The sequence below is a fragment of the Lutjanus erythropterus genome, chromosome 20 (assembly GCF_056507025.1).
Source record: "Lutjanus erythropterus isolate fLutEry1 chromosome 20, fLutEry1.hap2, whole genome shotgun sequence".
NCBI lineage: Eukaryota > Metazoa > Chordata > Actinopteri > Lutjaniformes > Lutjanidae > Lutjanus > Lutjanus erythropterus.
Genome location: NC_139336.1, coordinates 5,980,094 through 5,995,689, shown reverse-complemented (window position 1 = coordinate 5,995,689; position 15,596 = coordinate 5,980,094). Strand labels below are relative to the sequence as shown.

General features: G+C 37.4%; 1 protein-coding gene across 6 annotated transcripts in view; it reads right to left on the bottom strand.

Moving 5' to 3' along the window:
• tcf4 (transcription factor 4) overlaps positions 1–15,596 on the bottom strand; it is a 326,144-nt gene that overhangs the window by 126,077 nt on the left and 184,471 nt on the right. For all 6 annotated transcript variants that reach the window (XM_084746695.1, XM_084746697.1, XM_084746698.1 and 3 more), the window contains 2 exons: positions 11,908–12,034; positions 9,252–9,301 (listed from right to left, as the gene is read on the bottom strand). In XM_084746695.1, the coding sequence (XP_084602821.1) occupies positions 9,252–9,301; positions 11,908–12,034 (177 nt within the window). The remainder of the gene's footprint in view (positions 1–9,251; positions 9,302–11,907; positions 12,035–15,596) is intronic.

Below are 15,596 nucleotides of genomic sequence, written 5' to 3'. Positions count from 1 at the left end.
TGCGGCTTTGCAAGGAAACACTGTCCAGAGAAACACAAAGAAGGAATATTGTACCATGAACACTGTAACTTTGGAAGATGCCCATTTAATTTGGCTAACATATTAGCCTCAGCAGAACTTTGGGATATATTTTTGCACAGAACGAAGACTGCTAATTTTGTCTGCCATTCCTTACAGCGCAGTCATGTTTCTGTTCCTGAGGTTTCTTACATTTTTTAAAACTTTTTAGCAGTTTTTTGGTGGAGTTTTTCCTTAAGTGCATTGACTGTCTAAGGTCAAAGGGTGTCATTTACTGTACAGAAATTGTGATTTGTGATTTTGGGTTAAATAAATGAAATTTGACTTGACGAGTCACAGCCAGAATCGACAGAAGAAATGATAACATCCTAACACCTCAACTCATCCTTTAAGGTTAGGGTTTGAATTTTTTCAATCAGGGTCCTCATGTTTGTATGTGCAAATGTGTGTGTGTGTGTGTGTGTGTGTGTGTGTGTGTGTGTGTGTGCACGCACGCTGTTTACCAGCCAGTTTTCCCACAAAGAGAACTTTTGTTTTTGGCCTCTGTGTGTTGCCATAGGACCATGAACACTCACACACACACACACACACACACACACACACACACACACACACACACACACACACACACACACACACACACACACACTTACATTACAGGCATTCCTCTGTGAAGCTGTGTTTGTACTCAGAGCAGGTGCAGGCTGGGCGTACAGAGTGTGCGTGTGTGTTATTTCATGTGTGCAGTTACATTCAGTCTAAGAAGTGGAATATCATCTGTAAATCTCTGACCTCCAGCTACTTCATCATCATCATCATCATCATCATCATTCAAATAAGTGTCAGAAAATTCCACTTTATATACAATAATTGATCTTTTTGCAGCCATAATCCTTTCTGGTGTATTTCGTTTTTTTCTTCAGCACTGCTTTCCCCACAAAAATCCATCCATTTTTTAAAATAATATTTCTGTCATAAAGCAGTTACGTTCTCCTACAGACCGCAGGTCTCATTGTGCTTTTCCAGATGTTTTCTGTGTGTATTTATACATTTAATAGTTCATATCCAGTCAAATGTCCATGTAACATCACCAAACATGCTCTATGTAGCTACTCAGTGTATTAATTGAAGGAGACAAAGCTCAGATCATCTGTTTCCACAGTTTCTAATACTCACATATCCAGTTTTTTAAAATACAAAACAAATCTTAAGGATGCTTCAAGAGCACTGCAGTCAAATTACCAAAATGTAAAATCTGCAATTATATCTCTTATTACAATGCAAATGATAGGTTTGTGCATAAGATGTATATGATCAAGTTTTTTTTTTTTATTATAACACAGAATAATTTAAATGTATTGCAAACTTTATGGTGAGCTTCATTATTTAAATGATCAGTTAGATAGTTGTGGATTAATGTATCAGCTATTACATATAACATAATATAAACATACTATTTACATCACAATGAAGAGGCATTTAATGAAGCAGCAAAACGTTGAAAGTGTAAATAAGTGAGAGACAATATGACTAAAACTAAAATATATCTGTAATAGAAGGTTTTTACATTTAACAGCTGTTTGTCCTAAATGTGTCAGAAATACTGAGTGTGTTAGATCAATATCAGATATTCAATCAAAGCTTTATTTCAGGATCTAATCGCTCGGTAAATAATGTGATCATCCATTCAGAGCTACATTTGGAATATGAAGATTTTTCTAAGCTTCACTGATGCTTAAGTTACACGTGTGCTTCCTGCAGAATTAAAATACGTATCATAGAAACAGATCATGTAGACAGCAGGAAATATACCCAAACTGTTTCTGAAAATATAGACCTCACGCTCAATAAAACAAGTTGTCAAAAAAAAAAATAAACCAAACAAAAGAAATGGTCGCATCAAAGGAGCAAAGAAAGACATTTTCTGCATTAAATAGAGGGGAAAAGACAACAGCAAACAGCTCGGTCGGCTGCTGAGAGCAGGAATGAAAACAGCCTCAGCGTCGTCGCTGTTGGCAGCAGGTTTGGAGGCCGGACCATCCGGGATAAAAAAAAAAAAAAATCATTTGAGAGAGGAGCAGGAATCTCTGACCAGACACCAGAATGCTGAGCCTTAAGAACCAAATGGAAAACTTAGAGAGAAATCTTCATGTGAGTGATCTGAGTCAAAACCAAGCAGCTGACAGGGTGACAGGTTCAATCTCAGCAAGGCACTGACAATGAATCTCATATGTGACTGTTTTCTATAGTTTAGAGCACCAACAAGAGACAAAAAACAAGACAACATCCACTGATAGATTCATGCAACGTCCTTCTATTGATCCTCTCTGCAGACAACAAAAGAATCTGTATCATTTACTTCAAAACTGCACACACACACACACACACACCAGGTGTTACTTCAGGTTATTCAGGTATTTTCAGTCAAGAAAAATAGGAAAATACTTGTTAATGTCTGTCATATATGGTTACTTTCAGGATAAGTTAGACCAGATGTTTTCAGATAAGATGAGATAAGTACAATAACCTATAAAATAGACAGAAATGATATAAAATAGAAAAATTCTATACATTATTGTACAATATAGAGCTACTTTTAATGCGGACCCCATCATAGCCTATTTGTTACACAGTTATGTGAGAGAACAACACAAGAGAAATGTATCACAAAGACAATACATGTGTATTAAAATATTTTGCACCAAGTCAACGCAGAACAACCCTAAAACAATGCAACTGAAATCAGTTCAATCAGCTGCAAGTAAAACTGCAAATAAACAAAATATTAAGGGCCAATCAATAGACAAGGGATGATTTGAAGAGCATTTCAGAACATACACAGGCAAGAGACGTGTTTCAGTCTCCGTGCATTCAGACGCTAAATAAAACAGTTTTGCAGGTTTTGTTGCCTCATTGACGACAGACTGTCAACACAAAGGACATTTCAGCTCCCTGTCCGATTCAATAAAGCCGTACTGGAGCTTCTTGTTGTCAGATCTCCTTACTTTGGATTTTCATTGACTTAATTTGTTGCCACGGACGGTTCTGTCAAAAAATTTGTCCATATTTGCGACTACCAACCTCTGACTGACAATGTTGCAGTTTCCACGGTAATAGGTGACGAGTATTTGAATGGCGGGAACAAAGATTCGAGGAGTTATAGATTCTTTAGAATAGAGAGCAGTCTACGAAATATTTTAAGTGTAAAACAGTTTCATGAATGAAAATGAGGATAGAAAAAAAACAGTAGAAAAGTTTTTGAAAATAGTTTTTTATATCATGAAAATTTAAGAGTTACACTACTCAGAAATGCCGTCTGTAGTCATGTGAGAGGTACTAGTGTTTTAGGATGTATTTTATGAATTTTCTGTGCAATTTGAAATAGTTTTTTGCCTTTATGTCCACAGTTTCTCAACACACCATAATTATATATGATGTATATATGAATGGATATAAATTAAGTTATATTGTGATGGGCCAACAAAAGAGATCTTGTCTTAAATGTTTTTACTAAATGTAGACGTGAGGCGGAAAATCTGATGGATCTGACGTCTCCAGGAATGTTACAGTTTTTCATTTCACAGCAGAGTCGTAGAGAGCAGCCATTTTATTTTTTAAAGTTGCTCAGAGTTCTCTTGATGCTAATCAAAATACACATTTTTGAACCATAACTGTTATAGTTGTTAAAGAAAAGAAAGTTTATCAGTGCTTGAACAGTATCACTAACTTTTTTAAACCAGGAAGTGAGACAGGGATCTTTAAGGTATAGCCCTTTTTATGCCTGATTAAATCATGGTTCTGATGGAGCTGACAGAACTCCAACATTTTAATTGAAAAATTGATTAAAAAATAAAGATAATTATAATAGCACATTTTTATACCCTTACTAAGATTGTTTGTTTTAGATTATGAAGGTTTTTAACATATTTTTAAATTGTTTGAAGTTGTGAATTCATGTCTGGGACAAGGATGTTTTCTGACACGGGGCATGTTCAGAAATGAGAAAAATTAAAGCAGACCAAAATGTTTTAGAAATGACATATATTTCATATATGATAATATTTAAAAAATAAATTTTCACACAAGTTTGTGTTAATTCTCAAGAGTGGTGTTTTTTAGGGATAGGGATCAATACGATATACATTTTTGCCACAGCGGTTCAAATAATGCTTAATGTATAAATGTCATGAAATCAATTACTTAGCTGTTACTACCGATTTGAAGTCCATATTTCTCCAGATGTTGATGAATCTGTGCTATTAAAACTCATATTTCATTAGCTGTTAGCTGCTCCTGTTTGTACAGTAACCATGGACGTACAGGCAACAAAGTTTAGAGCAAAAAAAAAAAAAAAGAAACTAAGGCCAAACCAGAAGTCATTATGAAAATGAACACCTGTCAGCAATCTGATGTTTTTTCAGAATAAAAGCCATAACGCTGAAACCAACTCATGACAGGACAGAACCTGCGCCGCTGCTGTTCAAACACATCTCAAACTAAAATAGAACACATAAAAAAACCGACAGGTCTAACTACAAAGCTCTCGGTACACTTTCTGCTCGCTCTTACAACTGATACTCGTGCCAACAAGCAGACAGAAAGTGGCTCTGAATTTATTTTCCTGCAGTCAAACCCGACTCTCCATTTCACAGGCGGCGGGGTCCTCTCCTCGTTCCTTTTTCTCTTGATGTGAGCGGGAGGCGGCGGGCGGGATTACTCACATCACAGGGGTGGAAACAGAGAGGGTTAGAGCAGAGAGAGGAGACGGCTCAGAGCGCCGCGCACATGAAGGCAACGCGAGCAAACAGATCCAAAACCTGGATCACAAGACTGTCGACTCAAGACTTTTACAGCCACGCTGGTTAGTCAGTCAGACGGCAGTGAGACGGCAGTGAGACGGCGTACAGCACAGCAGTCACAGGGATGTCCATATCAAGTCCAGACACCAGGCTTCACATCCTGCATCCCACTTTATGCTTAGGCTACTAGAACAGTAGGTCAGGATGTTGATTTTAGTTTAATACTGAAACATGAGTCACCAGACAATAAACTGATTGTACAGACGTTAGCTGTAAGCTAACTATGTACTGTGTATGTGAATGTGTTTTTGTACAGTTCATCCTCGGACTGATCTCAGTATGTCGTCTTTTGTCACATATGTGATTTTGTAATGTTGAGTTTGAATTTACACAGGCCTATACATTCAAACGTCCTATATAAGATGTTCAGTTTGCTTGTCAGATGTCATTTAAGTTTGTAATCATGTAAAACTGAAAACATTTTGACATACAGTAGCCTACTACTACAAAACTTGAGTTTACAGGTGAAAACAAAAGTTAATTTTTTTTAACATTTAAAAGTTTGCATTCAAAATACGTCTTTTATTACGTGTAAAATTAAAATGTCACATAAAATGTTTCAGTTCACATGTTAAGGTTTACATTCACATGTCTCTTACAATTGATTTTTCATGTGACGTGTTTCAGTTCACATGTGAACTAAGATTTGTACAAAAGAGAAAAACATGTTGTCTTTTACCACATGGATCTTACACATTTTCTACACATCATTTTCATGTGTCAAATTTGGTTTCATATATGAAATCACAACATCACATGTGAAATAAACTTTTCACATGTCAAGGTTTGCAATCGCCTTTACAACTAAAAACATCTTCTCTTCTGTGGGAATTTTAAGATACTTTTGTCATTTTCACGTGTGAAACTCAATTTCACATGTGAAACGCTTCAGTTCACATGTGAAATTTACATTACGTGTCACGATTTCTAATCACATGCAAAGCTAAAAACATGCTGTCTGTTATGACAGGTGAACTTTAAGTTCACAACATTCACATGCGAAATGATTCAGTTCGCATGTGAAATGATCTTTTTCACACGTGGGCCAGCAGAAACTCATTCTGTCATTGTGTTTTTTTACCTTTTGCCTCTGTGTGTTGATGAAGAACTGTACCTCCATGATCAGTCGGACAAGTTAAAACATTTTCAACTCACTTCTTTACACTGTCCTGGCTTAATTTCATCCCTAGCCTCTAAAATGCACCTCACACTCCATCTGAAGACACTTAAAAGCTCTACGTATAACCAGAAGAATGGTGTAGCAGGGTGCAGAGTGTAGTTCATAAGCAAAGTTTAAACTATGTTTTTGTTTTATGAATATAAATCTGAATCTATAAAGTAAGAATTAAAAAAAGTTCCAGAATATTACAAATGTCCAGTACTTAAATAAATATGTTTAGTTACTTTCCAGCTCTAGGATTTATATTCTAATGTTGAATTCATATCAAAATAAAGCAACAGTCCTTATGGTTTGACATCATGTCTCTCCTCCTTCATCCTTCCACTTCACACACAAGAGATGAAAAACCTGTCAAACAAACCCTGCTTCCTATTTCTTTTTCTTTTCCCAACACCTTTCCTCCCCCTCTCCTGGCTTCCCGTCTTTCCTCCTCCCCCTTCTCCCCCCTTCTCCCTCCCTCCCCAGGCTGACGCAGACACAGAGCGGCGGAGGAAAGAGAGGAGGAAGCGTGGACAAAGCGGGCCGAGGCCACAGAAAGGCGGACTCCTGCCGAGCCAAAGAGGCGGCTGACACGCCGTACATTCAGCCATCGTTAACTGGCGATTAATGAGGTCAGCGGCAGAAGAAAAACACCTCTCCACACGTAAAACAACTCAAAGTCAAAATCAGAAATAAATCTGATGAGCACCAGAGCTGCTATAAGAGAGCATTTTCATTATGAGGACAAAACCACATTGTCTACCTGCTTATTTTGTGTCAGCCAGCCTGAATATAGATTGAACTGAAACTGTGAATAACAGCAAATTATCACATTTCAAAAACTGGAGGATGGAAATTTTCACCTTATTTGTGGCCCTTTAAAATAGTCATCAAGTACTAAATTGATCATCTGATTCCAGCAAAACAACATCAAACCAAAATGATTGTAGTTATAAGTTACAAACTCAACTAAAATCATTTACACACAAGAGAAAAGCTCTAAAAGACAACTGAGGCTGTATGAAATTACAACAAGCGCAACCTGTAGGTAAAAACAGCAGACGACTTTAGCAAAAAAAACAGGTAAAAACACAGAAAATAAAAAGCGAAACATGGCGTTCTGCTGCTCCGTCTCCTTATTCAAATCACGGCCGAGCTGCAGGCCTCGGAACAACAGCTGGGGTCAATTCAAGCAGCTCGGGACAAACCACAGACGCTGGAAACCGATCGGTGCTGCTGATATTTTCTGATCGAGTATTTTCCGTTGGATTTCGCCCACATCCTTAGCCTGATTCGCGGATAGTCTGTTTGAGGCTGGTTATTTTCAGTCATCCTTTAGTCGATCGACCGCTCTAAAAAAATGTCCATCACATGCTCTCAAAGCCCAAAGTGAAGTCTTCACGTCCTCTTTTGTCTGAGCAAATGTTCAGCATCAGATATTCGACTTACGATGAGATAAAACAGATTGTCAATTCATTTTCTGTCAACTGTCTAATCGTTTCATCAGTATTTTGTATATTTGGTGGATGGATGTTCCCGTCCTGACTTTCTACTGACTAAACTGAGGCTGAGTTTAATTCTCAAATCCTCCAATCCTCCAACCTGGTAAGAGTTACAATAGAGCTACAATTAAGAGAGTTACAATACCCAATGAATTCATCAAATACTTAATCAATTTAAAAAATAAAATCATTAACTTTGATAATGCTATGCCTATTTACAAGTGGTAAATGAACTTTTAATAAATACTTCGTAAAACATTATAACGTAGTTGTAAGCAGATCAAAGTGTTTATTATTTTATTTTTTATCAATAACTATAAATCTTCCCGTAGATGCAGTTGTAATAATTAGAACCTGATTATTGACCTACATTATCTGCCCAATATTGGCCTATCATGGCTATACTGATCAATATCGGTATTGGCATTTGTGCTGATATGAAAACTTATTTTTAAACATAATGCATGTTATTATTTGTAATCTTGTATTTTTTCTTAAATTCAGATTTCTTGCTCCATTTGTGTTTTAACCACTTTTGAAGGATCATTCCTAAAAAGTATATATAAAAAAGTACATATATGTATATGTGTGTGTGTGTATATGTACATATATGTGTCTATATATATATGTATAGTCACCAAAAAATATTAAAATGTCTTCTTAAGAGAATATATAATTGTTAATAAACTCATAAACACATCTTTATAGCTGCATACAACATTATTTTGTTATAAACAATTAATTAAATGTTTGTGTATGTTTATAAAAGCTTAACAGAGAGGCATGAAGGAAAAAAAAGTGAGTGTAGATCCATTTTTAACTTTCACTACATTCTTTTTGTTCTTATTTTGAAGTGTATCCTTTGCTTTTTTTAAATGTTGGATTATTTACTCTGGAATGAAACTCTTTCAGCTGATTCCTAAAAGCAGGAACCGACAACAAAAAGCCGACAGCTGTTCGTGTCCAGCTCGGCTCGACAGCAGCAGCATCTTCATCTCGACAAATTCACAAAACCAGCGCAGCTTTTCTACAACTTCATTTTTTGCTTTTTTTGTTTTTTTCTCTCACTTCAAACCTTAAAAAAACAACAAAAAAACAAAACAAAACCAAAAAAAAAAAAAAAAAAGCAGCAGCTGAGCGGATCGACTGGTGATCTTCAGTCCCAAGTGCACAGACAGATCCAACCCAATCACTGATACCTGAACCAATTCATCAATAACAGGGAAACTGAGCACTGTAAACCAAGATCGCTATACTTTAATGTTATTCTGTATTTATAATAATGTCTTCTTTTCCCTTTTTTAGTCAGTTTTATTCGCTTTGTGCTGTCAATCAAGTAGAAAACAAGCTATAACATTTATACCAGTACATTTCCTCAGATTTAGAACAATGGATGTCTTTTTTTTTAATGTAGGATTATTTATTCTGGCATGACAGTCTCCCTCAAAACAGGAACCGACAACAAAAAGCCGGCAGCTGTTTGCATCCAGCCCGGCTCCGACAGCAGCATCATCCTCATCTCGACAAATTCTCAAAAACCTGGCAACGTGTGCAGCTTTTTCTACAACTTGATGTTTTTTTTTTTGTCTGCTACGAAACCAGCTCAGCGATTCCAAACATGCAGGAGCATCAGCAGCCTTTTCTTCAGCGACACACACTCGAAGCAGCAATAATACCGCCGAAATAATAAATAAAAGGCATGTTATCACTTACTGAGGACGGCAAGCCGGGAGGGACCTTCCGCACTTTTTTTGTGTGAACCTCTGAAAGAGAGAAAAGGAAAAAAAGCAACAAAACAATACATGAGGGTTTAACAGGCCAAGAGGCTTTTATTTTCCCTTTTTTAGAAAAGAAGGTTCTGGATTGATTTGTTTGAATTTAATCGATCAGCTGGAGAGGAAAGAGCGAGGCCACTTTTCCCACCGCCGTCGATAAATTTACAAAGAAAGCTTTCACTGCAAACAAGCGCGACACAATAAGATGCAGAAAATCAAAAGACAGAATACAAAAAGGACCCGGTTTATTTTTTTTTTCTCTTTTTGGTTTGATAAAAGGAAGGAGGGCAGCTTTTGACATGTTTATATTATTTTTCAGGGTTCCTCTCAAGGAGAGCGAGGGAGCGGTCTATCAACTGGGAAGGTGAGACTTTGATGGAAAAATGAAAGAGCGCTTTTTTCTTCTTCTTTTTTTTTTTTTTTTTTGGAAATTGGCCCACAGTCATCTTGTGTGTGTGTTTGTGTCCTCTCAAGGCTAACGCTACCAAGGCTAAACCGCGGCCACCATTGTCCTGTTTTCTAAAAGACTTCCCTGTAATTTTTTTTTTTTCCTTAAAGTCTCCCTTCGAAACACATACAGGCTGACAAACAGGATGGTCACACACACACACACACACACACACACACACACACACATACACACATATATACACACACACTCACAATGCTCAGCCTTCCTTAAAAAAACAACTGTGCTTCCGAAAACACACGGCGGCTGTGAACCTGGGATCAGTCCAGGTTAAAATGTTTCACCAGGGTCACTGAATAAAGTTAGTTTGGATACAGGAATGTAAATGACAGCAGATGACTAAAGTTAGAATGACATATCGCTTTATTCACAATGTTTTTAAAAGATTTTTTCAGTGATGAGAATACTGAGGATATTTCTATTTGTAACTGATCACTCGGTACTCAGAGGAAATGAAAGATTGAGGCCTAAAACCTACAAAAACAACGTTAGAATATCATTTTCAGAAGCTTATTTGGTTTCGAGTTGTTTTTTTTTTTTTTATGTATTTTTGCTGGAGGAATTTAACTCAGATAACTTAAGTCAGATAAGGGCTGTTGTTTCCATTGTGTCAGGATTTTCTACACATCACAGGTTTGTGTATCAGATCATCAACAGTATCACTGGTGCTATTACTGTAAGAAAAAAAAAGGACATTGTTAAGAAAAAAGTTGAAAACTAAAAAGATTTTTATATTTTCCTTCTTTTATTTATTTATTATTTTAGTTTTGGAGGTGAAAGCTGTTGTCTGTTACAGTAAAATACTGACAGAACCTGAAAACCTCAACACCCTAAGCTTGTGTTACGTACAATATGTAGGGCAAAATATCACAAAATGTTTTAAGTATATCAATATCAATATTTATCAACTGGGATAATACTGTAGAAGGTGAGTATTCATGCTTTCACAAAATATTAGATTTCTGATAATCGTCAGTAGTATGGATATAATGAGGAAGTGGTTAAAGGCAAATAAGAGGAGATCTAGAACAGTCTGGTATGTTCAGAAAATTATAAAATGATTGAACTGTAATGCACCAGGATAAAACTAAACTTGCCATGGCACTATATAACAATAGTCTCATATCACAGCACTGATATATTGATCTATTGCATAACCCTAAAAGTATGTTTGAATTCTGACTCCACATAAACATGAGGCCCTTTGAGTTGATCAGGTCCACCGAGCCAAACCTAATGTATTTGAACTGCGTGGTGCTATTTAATTGTATTTTGTTACACTAAAGAGACATTTCTAATATTTCTTTACACCCCATTTATATCAACTGACCATAAAGTTGAATAAACATCTCTCTAAAACAGTTTGAAAATATATATATAAATATTACTATTACAGACATTGCAATTGTAATTATTTTTTATGCCGTCTTGAGATTAGGAGATAATCCACCCATTATCACATGAAAACAACAGGTTGTTTTGAGGACCTGTTATTGGGTACGCAACACACGTAACATTCAGATCAGTCCTCGTCATTTAAGGTGAAGACCAGTCATGACTGCGATTCTGAAGGTTAAAATCAGGTGTGATCAGATGAACCAAACCCTCATTTTCAAACGACAAATTATTATCCTGTGATCTTGAGAGAATCTCGTGATGGATTATCTCCTTATCCCGGCCTTTTGTTTTCTCGAGGTAACGAGATAAACTGACCCATTATCATGCAGAAGTAAGCTTTGTTATCTCCACATAACAAAATAATTAACACGTGATCTTCAGATTATTGCAAGCACGGCCGCTCATGACCTTCATATGTTATAACCTACATTTAGGGAGGATGTGTCACAGGACTGTTGTATTAGACTGCATTAATTTTTGTTAGGTGCAGCTAATAAACTGGCAACTGATTATATAGTGTTATGTCTTAAGTTTATTATGGCTTTTAAATGTATAGTTACTAATATCTCCCTACATGTTCTTGGAAAAACAAAACAGGCCAAACTGAAGTTTACACTGATGTCTTTCTTAGACATTTTATAATAGAGAAAGCAGTTTAATGACAGGACTGTCCATGTGTGTGTGCTTATAGTGTTCGTATAATGTGAGTGTGTTAGCGGCGTCTCACCCATGGTGTCCATAGGCAGCGCTCTCCTCCGTGGGTTGGAGCTGTAGTGCTGGTAGTACTGACCGGCCGGCTTGGTGGGTGACGCCGCGCCGGGACTCCCCAAACCCAACTCGCCACCCAGTATCGACTGGTCGAGAGACAATGAGACAGACAGACACAGAAACAGATAGATAGAGAGAGAGAGAGAGAGAGAGAGAGAGAGAGAGAGAGAGAGAGAAATTGTTAATCATGTGATCTTGTGACTCAAGGACCAAGAAGGGTGCACCATTCTTCATGAGGAATACTAGCGGCATTTGTGAAGAAACAAAGACCAGGATGACAATAAACCAGTCGCACAATAGTTGGGACTGTAAAATAAAATCGACAGAGATTAATGATCACCAAAAAACTATTGAGATAGAGTGAGATAAAGTTGATCTGCATGTATAAGGTATGAGAGACAAATAAAACAAGTCACAAATATAAAAAGAAAGACTTGGTAATTTCCTTAAACAGCTGAGCAAAAACAGAAAGAAATAGTGCATTTGTCTGGGACTATTTTCAGCAGTGGATTAATATACATTTAGTGGTATATTGAGTATTATCTTTTGGTACATAATATTACCAGACATGCTTTAAAAAGAGTATTAAAAACAGTCAAAATGTTGACAATAATGAGAAGAGTGGCAGCCAGGATGACTTTACAGTGTATGGAGGTTCAGCATGTTGGTTGATAGTTCCGATAATCCCTACAAGACTGTCGTGACAGCAGTTTTGGAATTATAAGAAATATTCAACATGGTCAGGATGCCGAAAGTTGTGATGCTGATGCAAGTTGGAACGCTCATCAATGACAATATCCATGACTGGAATGTTGGCAAGACTTGAAATGTTGAGGACCGTTACAATGTTGAGAAAAGCTCAAACATTGAAAATAACTGGAACGAAGAAAACTGCCAAAGTGTTCAGCACAGCTTGCATGTTGGGACGAAAAATTCCAAAATGGAATCTGGAATGTGAGGGATAAATAAATAAACTGAACGTAAAGGAAATCTGAAAAGAGAGTGCTGAACCAGAGAAGGCAATTCTTGAAGAAATCATGGTGTGAATGCTGTATGTTGAGGAACTGCTGCTAAACTGCATTGCTGGCTTTACAAGTTGAATAATACCAAAAATGTTTGTTAGATGTGGAACATTAAAATCTAACCATTATCCAGTCTGAAGTCTGAACGATGAAAATCTTACGGAAAGTTGAAACATTGTAAGTAAAGTTTAAGAACATCAGAATGTTCATTACAGAATTTCTGAAATATCAATGTTCAGAGCACGCAAAATCTTTATTACTGCAGTGTTAATAACAATAAAAGTGATGCGGATAACAGGGAGAACACTGATCTGAATGCTGAGCACAGCTGAAATATGGTGGCATGTGGACGACAGTTACAGTGAATACAAGTGAAGTGATGATGGGAGAATTTTATGGGATGTTTGAACATGGTTGAAAGATTGGTTATGTTGCAGAATGTTAAAGAACACTGTTCACCTGGACATTCATATCAATAAAGCATACTGAACTGAGATTAAATTTAATGTAAAATATTTAAACTGCTGTCGGTATATCAAGGACTGTCAGTATGTTGATGGCTGATGTGCTGCGAACAGCTGGAACGTTGGAGAAAGATTGCACGTTGGGCAAGACTGGGATCCAGATGATCTTTACATTTCAAATTTGGAATATTGAATGCAATTGGAATGTGAAGAATACAGCCAGGCTCGTGTTATATGGGAGTTACTATAACTACCAGTTTCTGTCTTTTAAATAGCGTTTATGTCAATATCAAAGATGACATTGAGTCAGATTTTTTGGAAGGCTCCAATATATCTAACTTGGCACTAAATATTACGAATGTGCCTGAAAAAGCAAACAAATCTGTCATTCAAGATAATTATACCCAGATTTAATGGATGTAGAGTTATATTGTCAGTACACAGTATTTTTAACCCTAATATCATACAACTGTCTCGCGCCATCCAATGATATGAACGCTTACAGGTCTTATACGTGGGAATATTTCCCATCAGCACTAGCCATCACTAATCATGAAAGTCTGTATTCGCAAAATACTGATGGTTGGAAAACTGACAATTATTCTAACGCAGTTACATAATAGTTTGTTCATATTTGTTTTACAGCCATGTGTCAATGGTAAATGACATACGGTGTTGTATATCCATGTAGGTTGCAGTAATACAGTGCAGAAATATATTAGACACACATATTAGAGTTAAATTAAATAATTCAATCAAATTAAAATGTAATTTTCCAACATTAAAATGGAAAAACTATCAGGTATTTTTTGTGAAAAGCATTACGCTGCCTTAAAGACAGACAGGCAGAAGATAGATAGATAGGTAGATAGATAGATAGATAGATAGATAGATAGATAGATAGATAGATAGATAGATAGATAGATAGATAGATAGATAGAAAGCTGATAATGACAAATGAAAGCATGTCTGTGATGGTATTTACCTCCATGAGAGCGGCCTCATGCTGCTCAGCGTGGGGACGTTCATCTCACAGCTCAGAGCCTAACTTCTCCTCTCTGCCGCTTTTTCCCTCCTCTAACCGTGACTCTGTTTACGGCTCAAACTTAGCAAACCGCTCACACATTGTCCCGCTAATTAAGTTCAATGATTCGGCAGCAACAAGTGGCGCCTGGGCCGATTCGGGGAGAAGGGAGCGCGAGAATAAAAAAAAAAAAAGACAGAGAGAAGGATGGAAGAGAGGGTCAGGGGTTTTTTTTTTCTTTTTTTTTTAAAGTGGCACAGAAAGTTAGCGTGGAGGGAAGAGGTGAAAAAGAACCTGCCAGCCACCCCCCCTCCTCCTGCTTTAAATAGACTCCACCACTACTCCGTTAAAGGGTAGATTTTTTTTTTTTCCCCCAGCTTTCTCGTTAAGTAATTAGTGTGCAGTGTATTTAAAGCAGAGGGTGGAGAAGTGTGTTTGGTGGTGGTGGGGGGGGGGATGTTTTTCGGGCTAATCTGAATTCTGATCAGCGCGTTCATCCTCTCCGTGGCTGAAAACAAGAGTTAGCTTGGCACTGCCGGGCCAAGGAAGGCTTTTCTCATGCTAAACAGGGCCTAAGTAGGCCAATTACAGGGCCAGCCTCGGTCTCAGAGCCATTCTGCAGCTTAAAACAAAAGGGCCCTTGTCTTAAATAAAGTCAGTCACACACACACACAGAGGGAGAGGGAGTCAGACACAAAGGCACACACACACAATCGCACACCAATTCAGTCATCCTGTTCCTCTGTCCGTGTGTGTTTCAGTGTGTGTGTGTGTGTGTGTGTGTGTGTGTGTGTGTGTGTGTGTGTGTCGTCGGGGGTAAAAGGGGGTTCCCACTAAAACAAAAAGGGTCTCATTGATTGTGGCGCTTTTCTTTCTTTTCTGTCCTTTTCTTTGTTTTTTTTGTTTTTTTTTTCTTCTCGCACTCGAGCATCGAGCCAGGCCGGGCCGGGCCGGTCGCCCCGGCAACTGGAGGAGAGACAAAATACCCGTCTGTCCCTCTGTCCGTCTCTCTTTACCTGTTTGTCTCACTGTCTCGGTCAATTTCACATCGCCACACACTATCTGCTCGATACAATTTAGTTATCATGATTAAAGAGGCGTTAAAGGGGTATTCCAACAATTTAGTGTTTCAGTTCCA